This window comes from Polyodon spathula, chromosome 49 (assembly GCF_017654505.1).
Source record: "Polyodon spathula isolate WHYD16114869_AA chromosome 49, ASM1765450v1, whole genome shotgun sequence".
Taxonomy (NCBI): domain Eukaryota; kingdom Metazoa; phylum Chordata; class Actinopteri; order Acipenseriformes; family Polyodontidae; genus Polyodon; species Polyodon spathula.
Window position 1 is genome coordinate 1,110,395 of NC_054582.1, and position 19,850 is coordinate 1,130,244.

General features: G+C 40.3%; 1 protein-coding gene across 3 annotated transcripts in view; it reads left to right on the forward strand.

The window, feature by feature from the left end:
- Positions 1-14,553, forward strand: part of lmx1bb (LIM homeobox transcription factor 1, beta b) — a 62,208-nt gene extending 47,655 nt beyond the window's left edge. For 2 of the 3 annotated variants that reach the window (XM_041238622.1, XM_041238624.1), the window contains 6 exons: positions 7,710-7,942; positions 9,685-9,863; positions 10,627-10,704; positions 11,084-11,150; positions 12,116-12,277; positions 13,333-14,553. In XM_041238622.1, the coding sequence (XP_041094556.1) occupies positions 7,710-7,942; positions 9,685-9,863; positions 10,627-10,704; positions 11,084-11,150; positions 12,116-12,277; positions 13,333-13,490 (877 nt within the window). In that variant the 3' untranslated portion in view covers positions 13,491-14,553. The remainder of the gene's footprint in view (positions 1-7,709; positions 7,943-9,684; positions 9,864-10,626; positions 10,705-11,083; positions 11,151-12,115; positions 12,278-13,332) is intronic. The other variant, XM_041238623.1, reaches the window with a different exon arrangement.
- The last annotated feature ends 5,297 nt before the right edge of the window (positions 14,554-19,850 follow it).

Consider the following 19,850-nt stretch of genomic DNA (forward strand, 5'->3'; position numbering starts at 1 on the left):
ATAGAAAGCAGCCAATGCGTCAAACATAAAACAATTGAGACTCTTCATTAACGAAGGGCTCCTGCAGCCATCAAAGTTGTTATTTCAAGTTCTGATTCATTAGCACTGGAGCAAAGTTAGCACTGGAGCAAAATCTGTGCAAGTCTATAAATAAAGAGCATTAAACCTGAGTCCGAAAAGGAGCTCCTCTCCAGTTAATGAAAAAGCTGCTTTCTGCTGGGAGAAGCGGCTGTATTTGCCTGTGCAGCACATCAGTGGGGAGTGGATTGTTTGTGCCTGTGTTTGCGTGGTGTCGGGGCAGTTTGTCTTCTCCCGGGAGCAGTTTGAGCCATAGCTTAGGAATGCTAAGAGGTTCTTGCATTTCTGTTAACGTTTTATATTCTTACAGTGATAAGCAGCATCGTACTAGCAAAGGGTTTTGTTGAAAAGATGTTTGATTGGAAGTAAATGAGATTAAGGATTAGGACTTTGTGCATATGAAGTCAAACCACTGGAACTGAGAATCTTGGAGAACTGTCAAAATAGGCAAATTAGTGATTGTCTACTTTAAGTGATGAGTTAAATAGGCCACACATGCAATTCATTTAAAATAGTAAGAGAAAAGAGTTGCATAGCCACAAATGGTAAAATGCATGAGACTTTGTGGAAGTTGTCTAATTAAAGTACAAAGTGGTCTAACATTTTCACATGAGTACCTATTGTTTCAATATCCTTGATTACTGACTGAAAATTTAAATTCTCATCCCCAGAGGGTAGTATATAAAGAAGATCAATTACAAATCTAATACATTTGAACTGTACTTTGCTTAAATTAATTACTATGAAAAAAAATAAACTTTCATTGTGTGAATGCCAGGGCAGTTCAATGAATAACTGCATTAATATGCACATATGTTCCAGTTCCATACTGGAGTGAATTATCAGAGAAAACTGAGAAGCCGTCTCGTGGGGTTTTTTTTGTTGTTGTTTTAAAGAACCAACGTTATAAATAAAATAAAATAAAATAAATCCTAGAAGTGCAAAGGGTTAAAAAATAATTAAAAGAATCAGACGCATCTGTCTCTGAAATGTTTGCAGGAGTCGGCAGGACCACGAGCTTCGTGATAAACTACAGCACTAGTTTTGACCAAATCTGTCAAAAAAAAAAAGAAAAGAAAAGCAGGCCTCCCCTCCACCTCACATGGCTCCCAGACTGTGCAGAGATCCTGCAGACCGCAAGCACACAAGCACGCAAGCAAAGCAAAGCAGAGCAAATCTAGCAGCTTCGTGGTTTGTTACCAGGAGACAGACAGGCCTGTGCTTCTGCCTAGCCACAGAGGGGCCTGTTGGAGCGAAAGGTCAGAAGGCAAGGCAGCCTGTAAATATTTGGCCCCACGAGCCATGCTGAGCTAGCCAGGAGTCCTCAAGCCTTATTTAGTGACCAGTGGCCTTATTTTGACCCGGCATACACCTTAACGTTCTTCCATTTATGATTGACGCACAGTGGGTTCGTGCCTTCAGGCTCACAGAAGCTCCCTGACTTCATCAAAGCAATTGTTTACAGCTGTTGTGGACTGGGTAGTCCTTCACAGCTGCCTTCTACTGCAGCTTAAATAGCGTCTCCTCAATGATAATGATATTAGTGTGTGTGTCAGAGAGAGAGAGGGTGGGGGGAGCCCTCGGCCAGGTTAAAAAGACACCCAGCCAGCCAGATTATCCAGCCGGAGAGATTCGCCTTTACTTTCAGCTAAACTGCTTTTATCTTCCTGGAAGTCGTTGAGCGGAAGATCCCTATCACTGCAGCAGAAGCGATGAGAGTAACGTCTTTAGTTGGAAATCATTGGCGACATGTGGTGAAAGCTTAAGATGTTGTCACACTTTAACTTGGTCATAATCTGTTCAAAGGGGAGAGTGCATATTTTCAAACTGACCCAGCAGGTAAAAGACAAAGTCAAAGAACACTGCCCGTGTCAGTCCCAGCTCTGCAGAATTTATGACTCTCCTGGCACTGCACCCCGTAAACGCTTTATATTGTCTAAACGAAGAGCTTATGTGCAACTAAACACTTTTATTGCCGTGATCTATCAAAAATCTGCATTTCCTGCCCTCTGAGGCTTACTTAAAATCTGCGTAGTCAGAAAAAACCTTTACATTTACAGCAACGTAAATCAGAGGGGTCAAACACAAAGCAGGCTTTATATTGTTAAAAAAAATACGTTATCTACTGAGGTCTAAGTAATGTTAACTTTTCTGAAAAAGAAAAGGAATGCACACTCTTAATAGTTCATTTCTAACCATAAATTACACAGTTCATCTTTTTCATCTTTTTTTTAGGTTAGCAAAGTGCATGCAAGCCTTTTCTTTCATGGTATAACAAAACCTTTTCTAGAGCAAAATTGTCCTATGGATTTGCTCTGTTTTGCAGGATTGCAAAACTGATGAAAGTGACGTTTGATGATGATGATGATGAGGATGAGGAGGAGGATTATTTATTTTACAATGCTGTAACACTTTGGCAAGGTTACTTTTTAAGAATTGAAACAGTTCTGTAATCTGAGAAACATGTATTGTGTAAAAGAAATAATTAAAAAAAAGAAGTAAATCCAAATGTCAATCTCAGTTGAAGATCTCTTGCAGTTATCTGGCTGGATTAGAGCTACGTACATTTGAGCTCTTGAAGACGTGGTTTGCATGAAACTGGTGGGAGAGCCCTAAACCAATATTGATGTTTTGGTGAAAGGCTGTGCTTGTGGTTTTACGATGAGTGGCTTATCAGCAAATCTGTAGATACAGGTGTTTAGAGGATAGTCCCCCCCCCCCCCCCCCTCAGATCCAGAGCACAAACACAGATGCAGATTCAAGAACATGACAAACTCGGGGCATCCTTATCAACCAGTTAGCTGCATCACAATCCACAGCACTCAGTTCTACACCAATTTAACTGATAAGCCTTTTAAACGAATGGCTGCAAATCTGTACAAACTTCTCAAGCTTTGCAGATTCCTTTGCAGTGGTTAAGTAGTCTGCAGGTCAGCCACAGAAGTTACATGAGTATTTTATTGTCGGCTTACTGTACCAGTGCAGGTTTTATTAGAATGCAGGATTTACGTTTTATCTTTTCACTTTTGTAAACTGTGAAATCGATTTCAAGAAGCTGTGTTCCCTGCGTAGGTGTCTTGAATGCGCGTTTCAACATTATAAAAGTTCTCCAGGCTCCCAAACAGCGCTTTATTAAGTCTGTTTCATCAAAGAGAGGTCTGTATGTACCACAAAATGCAACCAGACTCCCTTAATAAAGAAAAAACAAACAAAAAAAAAAAACATTTAGGAAATTCTGTTTGCTTCTCCCATTGCCGTATTATTATTATTATTATTATTATTATTATTGCATTTTGTGGTTTCCAGAGTCCCATAATCAGGTAATGCCAGGATATCTAACTTTCTAAAACAATCAGCCCAGCCCAGCGCATATTTCCCTACCCGTCGTGTTGCTGTTTCAAAGAGCTTTCTTTCAGAGCTGAACTTGGAAAGGTATTAAAGTGGGATTAGGTCCTTCCACAATCCAGCTCTTGTGTCATTCAGGGCTGCTGTTTTTTTCTTCTTCTCTGTTTGATTGTGGCAAGCGGTAGGGGTCTGAGTGACTGGGGCTTTGAAAAAGAAAGCACAGGGTTAAGTCTGCAGTCCAGTGCTCCCTGCTAATTCCCCTTGTTCCTTGAAGAAGGATTTACTTCTGCTGCCAGGGAAAGCTTTTCTTGGGACTCAGAGAGATTGCTGTTGCTTTCCAATAGCAGGAGCGTCACGCCTGGGTATTCTGCCTGGACCCCACTGAGAATGGGGCATAGGAGCCGGAGAAGAGCGAAACTCCGGATTAAACCCGGGGACAATGGGGGACAGGAAGATTCCTGAAGGAACAAATAGGAATTACAGGGGCCACAAAATAATGCAAAGAGACAGAAAGAGGAAATAGAAAAATAATGGCTTACAAGCTTAGTCGACAAGAAAAGAGTTTTTTGAAAGAAAAAAAGGGGGGGGGGGTGTTTTTATCTGAATCGGAAGATTTAAGTTAGCAGAATTATAAAGAGAAACCAATTTTTCTTTGAAGGCCTATCGTTAAATAAACACTTCTACTAGTTGGCTGGACTGAACAGTTTCATTACTCAGCTGTCTGATTATTTCTAGCATGCAACCCACTACCACTGTGAATGCTTAATAAAACTGCATGCTGGAATCACAAGATCTCTGTGTATTTTTAACTGTACGATCAGTGGCAGCCTTTCGCCCAGCTGTCTGTTGAAACAGAAATGTTTCTGCCTGCCTCGGGTGGGTAACTTCCCGACTTCCTTATCGACAGATTTATACTCCTTGATTGCTCAGCCCAATTAAGACTGAGCCTCAGGATTGTTAATACAACACTTTATTAAGCTTGATCATTAATATTATTAAAGGCATTACTACCAGCAGTATGTGCAGTTATTGCAATGTAATGCAATCTTAATAAGTGTGCACTCTAGTGCAGTAGTACTTCTGCAGAATATAAACTTCCAAAAGCTACGTCAACTAAAACTGTTAACTCACTTATTCTGCGTCATACTTGTCTCCGTGGGCTTTTCATCCCATGTTTCCACAGTTTTATAAATCATAACGGGGTTCCTGTTTGAGAAGCACAAATGTACTACTGTCTGCAGCATTTCTAATCCATCGTAGCAGTGAAAACCTGCTGTCCGTTATCTCTGAGGTTTGTTTGTGACGGACACGTTTACAGTGCAGTATGTGACACAACCACGTACTCTGTTTTTCTCCGCCCTCGCTTTGATTTCGATCCTCCCGCCCCATTGTCACATTACGAGGCTCGTCCAATGGGAAATGGAGCCTGTAGCTCTAATAAACAAAAACAAAAGCTGCAGCCTAATTAGCAGATGCTTGCATTGGTCCTCGGGAAACCAGTTTGCTAAGCATGCTCTGACTCCAAAGGTGTAGCACTCATGATGTGAAAGGTTGTGTTGATGATACCCGGTAACTGTTAATCCACTTCAAATATGATTTGAAATTAGAAGCAGGCCGAGAGCTTCAAAGCAGAAACAGCCGAGCATGCGTTCAGGTGCTGCTCAACGCAACTGTCTTGAGAAAGCATTGCCATCTCCAATTCCTGAGTGGTGCTGCAAAGACATGCTTGCAAGGTCGAAATAATAAGACATGCTGTATTTATAGGGGATATGATTTTTGCGAGGTTAGTGATTTAACACGTGATTAAATACGCCACAGAAAAGCCTCCCGCGCTAATTAACTCTTCAAAGGACAAGCGTCTGATTCGACTGACTCGTTGAATTTTTGCGATGTTTGAAACCCATTAAACATGCATTTGTCATCATGACAAACTTTTAAATTATTACCCTCTACTGAACAGCGGCAAAATATCAGCGTGCATAAGAATCCCTGCTGGCGCCGCTATGATTCATTGTCGCCGCTTCTTCAGAAAACGTTTAGTTGGGCTGTTTTTCTCTTCGGACAATGAAAAAAGAGAGATGCGGACAACATATAGACAGGCGGGAGGCAGCTGTCTTGCAGCCCAGTGCAAATACGGGGCTCATAAATTCGGGTTTATTGCCTGGTTGCATCAGATTGAGCAGGGATCCCCGTAAACAAAGCACATACATGGAAAGAGTGCCTTTTTACAACTGCAGATCAGTTTAACAAACCCCCTGAACCACAAGTAATGTGAACAGCAAATTATGCCCAGCGCATCTAGACCTCTGAGCTCCTGATTAGTGAGTCATAATAAAAGTATTAAAATATATTTGCACACATCGCAAAGGAAATGAGGCAGCTAGGTGAAGCAATAGTGCTCTGAAGCATGGGCTGTCAGGGCTTATTAAGTGTAAATACAGGCGTGCTGATTTGAAAGACGAGGGTCGTAGCCAAAGCAAGATAACGAGGCAATAGATGATAAATCAGTGGCGCGTATTAAACACCATATGGTTCTACCGTCGACAGGAAGACGCAGTGGATCATATAATAGCGGTTGTGTTTGTAAGGATTACAGATTAAGGGGGATATCCTAGCATATAAAACCGCCTCCTAATTCTGCCTGGCTGCTGAAACTTCTGGAAAGTCTGAGTTGCCTTGATGGGGTGTACTGAAAAGCAGGCTGTGCTGGAGATGGAAGTGGCAGATGCATTATGCATTACAACACTCAAAGATCTATCGTAAAATATCCATTAGATTTCAGAATGCTTAGAAACTGTAACCCAGCAATGATTAAATTAAATCGATTATTGTACTAGGATCAGTTCTTTTCCCAAATCTGAACTTTTAAACATTTTACATGATAATACATGCGTGCGTGTTGACCGGCTTTAATATTCACTTGAGTGTCAGTGCACAGCTGTCAGCGTTGAATCCATCTCGTGAATGAGCTGAATCCATACTGAAGCTAGGGCTGGGAATCTTGCAATTTTCAAATGTTTACCTCTGGTTCGGAGATCAATGAAGTCAAGCCTCAGTTCAGCCAGTTCGGAGTTAGGTTTATTGCCCTGCTTTGACTTGAGTCCATGCCGGTTGTGGGGGGGGTGTGGGGGGGAGTCTTTAACTTATGTTATCCTACACTGTACAACACTTTCAAATATAGGCTGTCTAATGAGCAATGATCCCGGTTAAGAGGACTATCAAAGCAAACTCATTCGTCTCTGTGCAAGTTTCCTGCTGAGTAAGTGCATTGCTGGGACAGAATGATCCTTTTTTTTTTTTTTTAAATAAAAAAAAAAACATGCACTTCATGGGCTGCATCTGTTGTCAGTGAACTGCAAACATCTTGCAGTTATTTATGGATCAATAATGTTTAAGTTTCCAATTAATGATGGCTTTGGTTGCCGCAGCTAGCTATATCATAGTGATCTTTGATTCTAATTACTGCAGCCCGTATGCACACAGCCAGCTCTTGCAAAGCCACTGTTGGGTTTTATTTTGTAAAATGACATTTTGGTGTTGGGTTTTAACCCTTTTGCCACTCCGTTGTGGTATCGTGTTAGAATGCAAATTGCCCAGCTCAGATCACTTCACTCTGTTTTAAGAAGCAATGTTCCTGGCCAGGCCATTGTCTCCGTACCAGTAAGCCCTGACAATTGAACTTTACTGAACCGTCCCCAGGTTATCTGTCTCAGTTTTACAGATGAACTACCGGCAAAGGGAAACGCTGAATACCTTCCCACCAGATCAATTGAGCTGAAAAATCTTCAAACCCATCGCCTTCACAGCAGCGTTCTGATTGACAGGGCTAATGTGCTTAACTAGATTGAGCTGGAAGCCGGTGCTCGATCACCAGAAACATTAGCACAATTTAGTTCAGTTTTCTTTCTTTTTTTTTTTTTAAATCTAAACCACAGGCATTATTAGGCTTTCTCCTGGGAGTTTGCAGTTTTCCTTGACTTAGTGGGAACCAATCCATAAAACTAACAAACTCATCACACCTTGTTCGCTATTAGAATTTGTATTATTTGAAATGGTTTTCCATTGGTTATTCTGAATATAATCAGGTAGCAGGATTTCACTTCTGTGCTCTACCGTTTAGTGCCACAGTAGTAATTCATCATTTCTACACGACGAGGCACTGAAAACAAAAATCATGTTGTCAGGGTTGATTCACACGCAGCAGCTGAGGCCCATCGTAATGATTCTTGCCCAGGATCGCTGAGCTCTGCTGTTAACACGTTCCTTCGTCCTTGTGGTTTTTGCAGGCTGTTTTCCACCAAGTGCAGCGGTTGCTTGGAGAAGATCGCTCCGACCGAGTTCGTGATGAGAGCGCTGGAGTGCGTCTATCACCTAGGCTGCTTCTGCTGCTGCGTTTGTGAGCGGCAGCTCCGGAAAGGGGACGAGTTCGTCCTGAAAGAGGGGCAGCTGCTCTGTAAAAGCGACTACGAGAAAGAGAAGGACTTGCTGAGCTCCGTGAGCCCGGACGACTCCGATTCAGGTGAGGGTGACGATCACAAAGCTGCCCTGACTGAGAAATCTCAATAGAAAAATCAAGAGATTTCAAATAATGAGTCAGTGGTGAAAAACAATTGACAGTGATGTAAAGCCACAGTAAACATGAGCAAGTGAAAGATATTTTAAATAATGTAGAGTGATACACAGTGTGAATATATTGTTTTATCTGTTATGGGCTTCTTCTTTTTTTTTTTTTTTAACATAATAAGGAATTTTGCCAAAGAGTTATGTTAAAATACATCTGGTTCTTATTTAGCTAGAGACAAATGTCAGGAAATTTGTCAGATCCATCTGTGTATGCCTGTTTTAACTTTCTGGAGTATTTATTTATTTTACCTCTAAGCTTTCTGTAAAGTTTTTGTTTTTTTTGCTGTCTTAATAACAGTTTGCTGTACACAAGCAAAAGTTGACTTGGGATTCTTAAAATGAAGTTATAAATTCTATCAGTGTATTTGAGGATACAAAAAAAAAATATGAAAAACAGATGATTAAAATATGAAGCTGCCAATATTATAATTTGCTTTTGGAAATATGCACAAGATCTCAAAAGCAATCTGCACAGATTCAGATATTTGAATATATTCATGCTTCAACTTTTTACAACCCTGCATGTGTCAAAATTGTGAAAGATAAAACAACATATTTACAGTGTTACCTTTCGGAACCCTCTCAACACACGCACACGCACACGCACACACAAACACACACACACACACATTATATATACATTATATGTGTGTAATGATACTTATATGAAGTCCTTATTAGAACGAGTATTCTTCTTTATTGTTTTAACTATGCAAATTTACAAAAGACATTTCTTTTTATTAACCAAACTGTTGTCTGATCAAATTTCTGTCCATTGGACAATAAAGGCAACTCTCCACAGAGCAATAGCAGTCATTAAGCCTAGCAAACGGTTTAGTTGAAATGGCATATTGAGGCGGTAATAGCAGAGTGGTTATTAAAGTGACGAATCTGAGCTTTGATCATTACAAAAAGCTGCTTATTAAACTGAAAGATGAGCACACAGCTAAATCTTCTTAATAACAAACCCCTGGTATGAAAACGTAGTCTAGCTTGTCAGCTCCCACAGGCAATGTCCCTGTGAACCCACAGGCAACAAGGTACTTTGTGACGCAGTAAGCTGTGATAGTTTTCGCAATAAAAGTTGTCAGAAAACACGCGTTCCTGTAATTTGTAGGGTAGCTAACACACCTGTATTTAAAACCTGAAACAGCACAGCAGTTGACAAGGTTTTTCAAAGCATTGTTTTTAGCCCTTCGTAGAAATCACTATCAGCGATAATGTTGCAAGGTTTTAAAGAACGACAACCACATTTTTACAAAACACTATCTTCAAATTTCACTAATCCTTTCCGGAAATACTGTTTGTGAAGATTGTTTTCCCCGAAGAGCTCCATGGTAACAATCTAGCCCATCTCTTTAGTGAAAAATTTATATGGGACTATGAAAACCAGATGCTTTAGCTTCTTTTTTAAATGCTCCGTCACGCGTGTGCGTGTGCGTGTGAGCATGTGAGCGTGTGTGTGCGTGCGTGTGAGTGTGCGTGCGTGTGTGCGTGCGTGTGTATGTTTTATTTTACCTTGTATCTTCTCACTTATTCACAGAGTTTCAGATGAAAGTTTTTTTTCTCTAAAACAGCTCATATTTCATGCTCAGGTCAAAGTTCTCACAGTTACTTTGAATAACAATATATCTGCAGTTAAAAGCGAAGATGAAGATCTGGATATAAAGCCAGGCAAGGGATCAGGAGGTCACGGAAAGGGTAGCGACGATGGCAAAGACCCAAGGAGACCAAAACGACCCAGGACGATACTGACAACGCAGCAGAGGAGGGCTTTCAAAGCCTCGTTCGAAGTGTCTTCTAAACCCTGCAGAAAGGTAAGAGAAGCTTTTATTAAACCCCCTCCAAAGAGCTCTCAAACATGTCTTCTCTGTAAGCACAACTGGCACACCAGAGTGGAACAAATAACCTGCCCCCCTGCAACACTGCCCCTTGTGGACGAAAGAATACATTCGGAATAAAATCTTGAGCCAATGTCATATTGTTTTTTCATCCACTGTAACATTTGAGAGCCGGAACGAGTTGCTCTTTTTTTTTTTTAAATAAAGGATCGTGTGAAAGTTTACAGTAGTACAGGGAGAGAGGCACTGACTTTTTTTTATCTGTGGGGCTACTAATGTTCTGAAAACACAAGTGTGTGCTGTTGTTTTTTTTTTTAAATAAGAAATGTCTATTTTTTGTTTTTGTCTTGTGCTTTAAATCAAACGCAGGTTCTGTAAAGTAAAGGGAAGTGTCCCCTGGCACCACTACAGCAGTGTCGCTGTACTGGTCCTCTATATAACTGAGCTGTTATATAGTAAATGGATTTATTGCATTCATTTTCCAGCTGTAAGGTCACAGCTTTGGAGACTTGCAATCCAGAAAGCTGGCCTTGTGTTTTTTTTTTCTTTTCCTTTTCCTGTATTTTAATAGAAAATGTTTCCCATCTATTTGTTATTTTGCCGTCTTATTAGCCAGCTAGAAAAAATACACACGTAATGTCACAGATTAGCGTGGTTTTGCTGTTAACTGTGTCTTTTTAATATCCTTTTGTTTTTCTGTGTTAAACAAAAATACATTGTTTTCGATCGTCTCTCCCAGGTTAGGGAAACTCTGGCAGCTGAAACTGGCCTCAGCGTTCGTGTGGTTCAAGTTTGGTTTCAGAATCAGAGAGCAAAGGTAAGGGGTAGTTCATGTACGCCAAAAAATCACAGAGAGAACGAAATGAAGTGTTATCTAGTTAATTCTGGGGGAAGACCCTTGAATTATAAGAGCAATAAATACACATTTCTTTAGAAGCCTGTGACCGAATTCACCTCCTGTCTTGATAACATCTTCAGAACACCCTAAATTATAAATCGCTGTCCAATTGATGCCTTTTGTAGTTCATTTCTGGGTGAGTGGGAAACAAAAAAAGAAATGAGCATTATCATAACCACCATATTACACAGCGATGAGTGCCTGTTGCAGTACACACACACACACACACACACACACACACACACACACACATATATATATATAGTAACGTGCTTGTGTGTGTGTTTATTTTAATTAGATGAAGAAGTTGGCAAGGAGGCAGCAGCAACAGCAAGAGCAGCAAAACTCCCAGAGACTGGGTCAAGGTAGGCAACAGAACCACTGAAGCAGCAGAACCCCACTTAGAGGGAGGGAGCATGTACATGGGCTCATGTTACATTTTTACACCAGAGACATTTTATTCCTAAAAATGAAAACCAGGACCCAGGATTCCCCTTCTGGAGAGCTGGTGATACACGCTGGTCGTCGTAGCTGTCGCTGTCCTACAAATCCAAACTCGCAGCTGTTTAATGTTAATGAGAGCTGCTTCCTTGCTTTGTGATGCACTTGCTTCTGTGCTTCAGAACAGCTCCATGTAACTGCGAGATGGTATTTTATATCATAAGACGACCCTCCTGAGCCCTCGTAACTGTGCATCGCACAGCATTATCATCGCAAGCTTATTCCTCACTGGGGCTCTTTAGCTCAAAGGCACTGGCTCCTTTGCTGCTGCCTTCCCTCTTAATAAACCTTTTATTGCTGTTGGAACTTTAAAACATTTTATGCAATTGAAAACCATTCTTACCAGTGCTGAGCAGTCTACAGAAATGCAGGAACTGAGGCAGTTAAACAGTGGAGAATCAAACATTACATGTTAGCTTCATTGCCTGTTAAATTGGTGGCAGAGGTAGTACTCCTCCTCATCTCATTCATTGTGAACATTCAGTACTACCAAGTGCCTTTGTATTAAAAACACTATCGTTTTTCTATCATGAATGGTAGCGAATGCTACAGTTCTATGGTATATAAAAAAAACTGATCTCATGGGAATGCTACCCAGATACATAGTATAAATGTAATTACTACCATCTTTAACAGCGTGTGCACTGTAGCTGCTCTGTACTGGTATGACGTCAAACCACATCGTGGTTTATTTGTTCAGTTGCTAATAGCCCCCCCCCCCCCCCCCCCCCCCCCCCCCCCCCCCCCCCCCCCCCCCCCCCCCCCCCCCCCCCCCAAATAAAAGACTGGGCTTCTCTTCATCTTGTCAGCCTTTCCCGTTGTCTTACAGAAGTAATGTCCAATAGGATGGAGGGGATGATGAGCTCCTACACGCCTCTGGCACCCACTCAGCAGCAGCTTGTAGTAATGGACCAGAACGGGTACAGCACCGACCCGTTTCAGCAAGGGCTGACTCCTCCGCAGATGCCGGGGGACCACATGAACCCATATGGTGAGCATCTTTTCGAGATTATGTGTTCACTCACTTCTCATGTGTAAGGGCTACTACCCCCCATATTCAATGTTCCTTGTTGCTTTAACAGAATACCACCCCTCCCACACACACATATGCATGTGAAACCACTGTGCTTTTTCAGATCAGTACAGCATGTCTTTCTGTAGTTTTTATTTGATAGTTTCTTCCATGATCCCTCGCAATGAGAGATTACTTGCTGTTACTCAATACTGCCACTGGTTTTTTTATTGCTAGGAACGGTTTACAGTATTTCCATGCTAGCTTGCATTTTTTTTTCAATCCTGTTTTGGTCTTGAGTCTATGTATGTGTGTATGTATATCATTGCAAAGATACCTTATAATCCACCAATAGCAATGAAACTAGTTAGAAAATATGCATTGGTTACCCTGCAGTGGATGTCAAGCACTAAATAATTTAGCAGCAAAGGCTCTGTCTGTGAAATAAGGACAGGCAGTTTGTGAAAGTCTAATCCTGTTATAAATGGGTAGCCCCAGGTAGTACCGAAGGTGCTTTTCAAAACAAAACGACTGCCACCCAAACAGCGGCTCTGTATTTGTCAATTCCACTAGCTCTTTGTTACTGACACTTTCAAACTCCTTTTAGTTTATGATTATTTTTCCAATTATTAAGACAATTGTATCAGAGTCTCCAAAGAGGCACCAGTACCAATGTCAGCTCATTAAAAATGAATGATCTATCAAACTGTCCCTGCCTTGATGTAATGCTGCCATTTAAAAACAAAGTACCCACTAAAGCTTTAGTTTCCCGAAATTGAGTTTTTTTTAAGAGGCAAACACAGGCAATTAACTGTGCTTTCCAAAGAATCACTACTAACATTAACCCTCCTGGATTAAGTGCCGTAGTCTGAGACAAACCCCAAGCTCTCTGCGACCGCAACTGGATAACTGTTTTATTTCCCAGTTTTAGACACTATAGAGTTTATGTGTGCCAAAATTCTCTCAAAGGGTGCATTGGAAAATTACCACACCGTGCTTCTGCAGTAACGGTGGTGTTTTTGTTATTCTTGCAGGGAACGATTCGATTTTCCATGACATCGACAGTGACACGTCCCTAACCAGTCTGAGTGACTGCTTCCTCGCTTCCTCCGAGGCAAACTCCATGCAGGCGAGAGTGGGGAACCCGATCGACCGGCTGTACTCCATGCAGAACTCGTACTTCGCTTCATGAGAAACAGGAGGGCCAAACCCGCTGTGACTCTTCAGTGATGAAAAAGAAAAAAAATGTACAGCCAGATATTTTTCAAGCTTTGCCTCATTAAAGAAAACTAACCCTAACCTCTTCCACTGGGTCCTTGGCAAAGAGGAATTTTCCAAGAAGACTTTAAACGTGACGCCGCATCAGCTTCCTCTGAACAGGACAGGAGCCAAGAAGCACGGGTGTTTTAAACTACAGCAGCTTTCAAACAAACAAAAACACGTTTTTATAGAATCTCATCTCTGTATGACATTTGTATATGACTCTCTGAAAACTAGGATTTCTTCCTCTCCTTGAGCGACACAAAAATACAAGCCACTGATTTTTAAACATCAGTTGACCAAATAACGTATTCGAAGGTCAGGGCAGGGATTGGATTCCCCCGCCTTTTTGCATGACACCATCTTTATTAACAAAAACAAAATCATAAAACAAACAAAACCTATTAACTTGTGAAATGTTGCAATGTAAACGTGGTGATTGGACTTCATGTTTTCTTTATTATGTTCGGCATAAACATTTTTAGATCACCTTGTTAGTTTTTAGCCCTTAAAATGTGTGGTATTTAAAAAAAAAAAAATAAAAAAAAAAAGGTAAGAGAACTAATTTTGGAGGTCATTGGTGTACGGTTCAATGTATTTAAGTGGAAACGTTTCCAACGTTGCTGTGCGTGTTAATATTGGAGGCTTTCTGTTTATTTAGCTACAACACATGCCCAAAGGTGCTTCAAAAGATTTTAAAAAAAGCTTTATTTAATATGAATAATAATAATAATAATAATAATAATAATAAAATCCCAATGTAAAGTAGTAAACATATTATCTTTTAACTTGTATGTCAATTGATTATGAAATTAAAACTAGTGTTTTGTTTTTTTTAAAGACTAGGCTGTAAATCAGCGTAATTGTGCTATTTATTTGTTACAAGCTCACTGAGACATTGTTAAGAATGCATTTTTAATGCGAGAATTTGCTAAATTACCAAAGTTTTGTTGGTACCAATAAATAAACTCTTAAAGACTAAATGACCCCCCCTTTCCTCGACTCTATAAAGCGTGATTCTTTTTTTGCACCATCTGTGTGATAGATGTTGACATGTTGGAAGCATTAAAAAAAAAAAAAAAAAAATGAGGGCAAAGAAAAAAAACTCAAAGCATTTTTCTGGGTTAAAAAAATAATAAAATAAAATTCAGCACCCGGTGCAGAGTTTCAGTGTATTCTGCCCCGTTTCTGAGTCAACAGATCTTCAGAATTTGACAATAAGAGTCTCGCTGCAGGGTGATAACAAAAAATTCTGCAGACTGGTACTGTACTGTTTGTAAAATATTATTACTGTTAAACTTCCTTAAAAGACTCTTATGGCCTGTGTAATAATGGTTTCTTTATGAACGCTGAAACCGGGAAAGGCTTTTTCTAATAACATAAGGAGTTAAAATTAACTGCACCCTTATGGAGCCGAAGTTCCGTTTTTAAGCATGATTCCGAGATTTAAATATGGAACACCAATGGCTCTAGTCAGATTCTGTTTGGTTTCATATGGAACCCATTGAGTCGAACGTTAGTTGCATGACCTGAACAAAATCAGGGTTCCAATGGAAAACCACCAAGGAGTGGTTGTGGAAAGCGCCCCCAGGAAACATTGAAACTGTATGATCCGCGAGACCAAAGGGGTTAATGACGGCGTGTTCACAGTGACAGTGAAATTTGTGGAAGGTGTGTGCTGCTTAATAATGATCACTGAGCTCCGACCTTCCACTAAGACTAAACCCTTCAGAAAACAATTCCTTTTGTGTTTTATTTTGCTGTTTTTTCTGGATTCGTAGTTACAGTGCCGCGGGAGATTTGACTAATCAAGCGTTGTTAATGTGCATCAGTTCAGTGCTGCCGTGTCAGAGGTAACGTCAAAATGATGAACCCCTTTTGTGAGCTTTCTGCTGTTTGACCTCTTCCCTGAGACGGCATCCATTGATTATACATGAGGGATCTGGAAGGGCAGAGGTCACGACAGCAGTTTATTACACTTACTTTGTAATGATCTCCCAGTTTAGGAAAACGTACCTCTGTGTGAAGTGTGTGTGTGTGTGTGTGAGTGAGTGTGTGCGTCTGTGTGTGTGTGTATGTTGTGTGTGTGAATGCACCTCAGATGAAGCAGTTACACCATATCACTCAAGGTAATTTGGCTACCAAATGCACACTTAAGAACGGAAAAGGACCAGCCCATGTTACAAGGCAATTACGACCATGAAGATGGGACCATGATGATGGGATCTGCATGTTGAAACATTCTTCAAAACAGCTCCAACTCCAAGCTTAAATACCTGTCCTGTGTAATGGGAGGTTGTTGGCTTGCCTGTCAAAAGCCGTTCCGAGTTTGTGAGGGTTAGTGACACGTGCAGTGAAATGAATCGCATTTGTTTCAGTATACTGCAGTCGTGATTTTTGTTAAGATTTAAGAAGTTAACTACTTGATCAATTTTGCTCTTGCATGGCAGGATGATATTGAAGGATGCTGGCGGGTAATTTCCAGGAGATTAATTATTATCATCTCTAAAACCTTTTGACACCTTTCGTGGAAAATCCTCAGAATCTAAAGCGTTCTTCATGGAATGCACACGAAGACAAACCTGCAGGAGAACAGGGCAATATAAAACGTGCTAAGCTACTGAATTTATTTGTCTACACATTCAGACGATACAACTTGAATATTTACTTTTTGCAGTTTTTTTTTTTTTTTTAAAAAGCATTGTAAAAGTGCACACAAGCTTATGCATGAGATTTTGGAACACAATAAAAAACCAAAAATAAAACTAACAACGTTACTACCAGAAAACAAGGGCCCACGTCTACCTTACTGTTGTTGCAGAGTTGCATGAATTAATTATTGGCTAGTAAACCCAGTTTTATGCAGAAGAGCCTAGGAAATGTTTGGGAAGAACAGGAGATCTTTGCCCATCAAGGCTCATAACTTGTTCATAGTTTATGCAGTAGTGTTTGTTTTGTTTTGTTTTTTTTTCTGCGCAGAACCTCCATCTATGCAGAGAATCTGTAAAATGATGATATTGTACACTTGCACATTGTCGTTTGCTTTTATTTAAACAACTATAATCATACTGTTAAAAAAAACACCTAGCATGCTGTATCCAAGCTCTATAGAGTGAAGTAACACATCACAGAGCACATGTCAATGCCTCTTCTTCCAGGCAATTTAATCTTCTGCAGCAGCTTCTGTTCTGTCCCAATTAATCAATAAGCATGTCCAGTGGGCACCAGACAGGGGTGTGCCAGGTGAATTCAGCTGCAGATATGGCAGATAATAATTGAACAATGTAGACCTACTTTGTAATTCAATAAATTAACCAATTGACCAGCAGTAAGTGTTCAGAAGTTTCCCCCCTTAACAGAATGTGTAATGCTGTAAAGTAAATAATTCAATCATGCAATATGGATTTTGCATATTAGGAATTAACAGTGCATAGAAAATCATATTATTCTGCTTGCAACCACAGGCGCCTGCAGAATGCATTTTATTATGCACAGTGTAATGTGTATACTGCACACGAGACTGTTCAAGTCATTTCCTCCTAATCACACAGAATGCATTGCTCAGTGTAATGTGTATACTGCACACGAGACTGTTCAAGTCATTTCCTCCTAATCACACAGAATGCATTGCTCAGTGTAATGTGTATACTGCACACGGGATTGTTCAAGTCATTTCCTCCTAATCACACAGAATGCATTGCTCAGTGTAATGTGTATACTGCACACAAGACTGTTCAAGTCATTTCCTCCTAATCACACAGAATGCATTGCTCAGTGTAATGTGTATACTGCACACGGGATTGTTCAAGTCATTTCCTGCTAATCACACAGAATGCATTGCTCAGTGTAATGTGTATACTGCACACGAGACTGTTCAAGTCATTTCCTCCTAATCACACAGAATGCATTGCTCAGTGTAATGTGTATACTGCACACGGGATTGTTCAAGTCATTTCCTCCTAATCACACAGAATGCATTGCTCAGTGTAATGTGTATACTGCACACGAGACTGTTCAAGTCATTTCCTCCTAATCACACAGAATGCATTGCTCAGTGTAATGTGTATACTGCACACGGGATTGTTCAAGTCATTTCCTCCTCATCACACAGAGTGAGGCTTTGGTTGTGCTGCTGGAAACCTTCAGTTCTGTGAGTCGTTCCTTTCGCCCCACACCCTCCTTTCAAAATGTTCCCACGTACCTTCTCATCTGCTGCCCCTGAGCCATTCTGGTTTCGGCTTGAGCTTCAGGTAATGTAGAGCAGGTGCAAAGCTTTAAATGTAAATGTGGAAACGGCAAGACATGGCATTGTATTGGAATTTAACAAACAAATAATAAAAAAACACATCAAAAGAAGAACTATCCACGGGTTTGAACAAGCCTGTAGAAGAAAAGGGAACTAATATATATATATATATATATATATATATATATATATATATATATATATATATATATATATATATATATATATATATATATCAAACTAACAATTTTATAAAAGCACTGTTAAGTGTATTCCACATTTCTGCTCTAAAACTATTATATCCAAATGCTTGTGTTAGCCTGAACAGGCAATATTAACAGACTCTTTATTGAAAGATTACATTGAAATTTCAGAATCAATATTGTACATTTAAACATAGAAGTATTACATATGTACAAAATATCGAAACATTGTGCAGCTGGTTCTTCAAGCTTTATCTATATATATGGGTTTGAAAGGAGGTATAACTGGAGTGTACAAGATTAGAAAAAAATTGTTTGTACACAAAAGGTTTATATGATTAAAACATTATTTAGTACTTTCTACACGGCTGAAGAAAGGCTTTTGTCCAAAACGTACTGAAATAAAGTATTTTTAAATCATTTAAACATTTTTTGTACGTGCAAAAAATATATATATATTGTGTGTGTGTGTGTGTGTGTGTGTGTGTATATATATATATATATATATATATATATATATATATATATATATATATATATATGGTAAATATTGCATCTTTTATAACAGAGATAATTCGTTTCTTCTAGAAAAAGAATAGCTTTTAAAATGATGTTTACTTTATAACAAGTAATTACCTTTTATTATTTGTGGAAAATCACATCACTTACATTAAAATTATTATTTGCCAGGTTATGTACTTGCATCTTTACATATACTGTATATATAAAGAAACACCCTTTGCAATTCTTTTTGCATCTACCCTTTACACAAACTTGTGTTGTCCTTTTTGAAATTGTAAAGAAATACGATTCCTAAAACGCTTCCTAGGAATAACTCTGTATAGCTGCCGTGCTTCTAGTCATGTTTTTATTGCCTGTGTTGTGATGTTTCGGGTGCAGAGGAAAGGGGATATCAATTGCAGGAGAATGAAGATTGATTTATCTTACCAAGCTGTGGAGAACAATAGGCAAAGTGGAGGAGGTATGAGAGAGAGAGAGGAGAGAGGGAGAGGAACAGGAGAGAAAATGGCTGGAGGACAGAAATGCCTGTGAACGTGGAGAAGGGTTAAAGTGCTGCACCTGGGTGCTTCTTCATCTCTCTGACAGCTGATCAATTCAGCGTGGCAGGCCCACAAGCTCCCTGTAAAATGTGATTATCTCCTGGACAGGGAGTTCAAACAAAACCTACACGAGATGTGTCTTCATAACGGCAGCCTTATCTTTAACTCTTTCCTTATCAGTCACGCTGCAGCTCAGAGGCTGATCCCACTCTGATAACAGGACTGTCACTCTTAATGAATGGGCTCCCTGCTCTGTGAGGAGAGGAGAGGGGTCTCTCTTAATGAATGGGCTCCCTGCTCTGTGAGGAGAGGAGAGGGGTCTCCCTTAATGAATGAGCTCCCTGCTCTGTGAGGAGAGGAGAGGGGTCTTAATGAATGAGCTCCCTGCTCTGTGAGGAGAGGAGAGGGGTCCTTAATGAATGAGCTTAATGAATGAGCTCCCTGCTCTGTGAGGAGAGGAGAGGGGTCTCCCTTAATGAATGGGCTCCCTGCTCTGTGAGGAGAGGAGAGGGGTCTCCCTTAATGAATGAGCTCCCTGCTCTGTGAGGAGAGGAGAGGGGTATCCCTTAATGAATGAGCTCCCTGCTCTGTGAGGAGAGGAGAGGGGTCTCCCTTAATGAATGAGCTCCCTGCTCTGTGAGGAGAGGAGAGGGGTCTCCCTTAATGAATGAGCTCCCTGCTCTGTGAGGAGAGGAGAGGGGTCTCCCTGTGGGGTTTCACCTCTTCTTTAGATTCATTGGGATCCCAGTTTCCTCTTCTTTGTAGTTTTTGTTTGTTTAAAG